Source organism: Habropoda laboriosa, unplaced genomic scaffold (assembly GCF_001263275.1).
Source record: "Habropoda laboriosa isolate 0110345459 unplaced genomic scaffold, ASM126327v1 scaffold15, whole genome shotgun sequence".
Classification (NCBI taxonomy): domain Eukaryota; kingdom Metazoa; phylum Arthropoda; class Insecta; order Hymenoptera; family Apidae; genus Habropoda; species Habropoda laboriosa.
In genome coordinates, this window is record NW_017100141.1 from 2533932 (window position 1) to 2535437 (window position 1506).

A 1506-nucleotide genomic window follows, 5' to 3' on the forward strand; every position below is an offset into this window, starting at 1 on the left:
TTGACTAAAAAATTTACAAAATTTTACATTTTCTTCACTAAAATCTTGTCAAGTCTTCAAACTCACGTTTCACGAAAATTAATTTCACCAACGTGATTTCGAAAGAACGGTAATCGATCCGCAAAATTAACCCTTTATTTACACGTCAGAAGACCCATTAACGTCGACACCATCCCGATTCCGCATAAATTACGCCCATTGAGTTCGCGATACGTGATACTAATCGTGGGATTATCATATACGACGCGTCTATCGCAGACACCAGTTTGATTTCTCACTCGAGTTTGTCATACAACTGGCATGCGATTCCCGTAACGAAGTAATCGCGTTTCACGTCGCGATCCCACGTGTCCGAGAAAAGGTGTCGCAACGAATCGTGCTAGCAGGGTGGAACAAAGGTCTCTTGTGCTACCAGAACGACCTCCGAGATGTTCGTAAATTTTTATTGCCCTGTCTGCGCGACCTCAAAAGCGGTTCGAGCCTTTTTCGAAGCCTCTTTCGAAAAATAAATATCGCGGTGAATTTCTTCGAAGAGAAATTTTGCAACCTCTTCATGGGACCACGAATACGGTGAGAAAGATATAAAGAGACGGATTTTAGGATAAGATCGAGTGTGGAGGTGTTTTTATTGCGTCGGAGTAACACTTTTGCTGCTTGTGATTTTAATTTTAACCCTTTACACTTTCAGCATTTTTTTTTTTTTTATAATCGACCAATAGCTCTGGTGCACTGTTGCAGTGAAAATTTTGAAAGCCTAAAGTTTCACGTTAAAAAGAATAATTATAAAAGTTTCAAAATTGATTTACTTATTTTTATTTTTTTTTTAAGATCAACCACTAACTCTTGCACACTTTTGCAGCGAAAAATTCAAAAACCTAAAGGTTCCTGTTAAAAAGAAAAATTATACAAGTTTGAAAATTGATTTACTTATTTTCTTAATTCGCTTCATTTTAATCCAACTAAAATTTCAATGAAATCAAGTGCAAAGGGTTAACACTCTCCAGAAATACAAATTGAACGCTGCAGCTCTCAATCTTCAATCTGTACTCTAAGTATGAATTAATCACAGGCCACGAAAGTGTCACCCAGTATTTCCCCGCGATACCTAAACCGCTCGTCCAAGTATTCTAAAACGACAAATCGTAGAAACGAGATTCCCGAGCACTCGTCGAACCCTCGATATTCACTCGACAATCCAACATTGTCTGTTTCAGAGGAAATGCACAAATTTATAGCGGAACAGCTGAACACGTCGCGCGTGCCGCTCTGCATAAATCCGCAGTCAGCGGCGTTCAAGAGCTTCGCAAGGTAAGCCTTAGGTGGCCGATCATCTGCAGGTTAAATATTATAATCGAGAGAAAAGGAATAAATATCGATCGTGTGTCGATGATAGCAGAGATAATTTAGGGTGGTTAGGTTTAGGATAAGAGGGAATATTAAGAAAGGATATTAATAATCAAAAACGAACAGAAAAGAAAAAAAAATCGAAAAAAAAAAGAAAGACAG

The 1506-nt window shown here is 38.2% G+C and overlaps 1 protein-coding gene across 1 annotated transcript in view; it reads left to right on the top strand.

Annotated features, from left to right (window-relative positions):
- LOC108570825 (serine/threonine-protein kinase NLK) overlaps positions 1 to 1506 on the top strand; it is a 102798-nt gene that overhangs the window by 92181 nt on the left and 9111 nt on the right. Inside the window, exon 10 of the mRNA XM_017932747.1 lies at positions 1215 to 1308. Coding sequence (XP_017788236.1) covers positions 1215 to 1308 — 94 coding nt within the window. The remainder of the gene's footprint in view (positions 1 to 1214; positions 1309 to 1506) is intronic.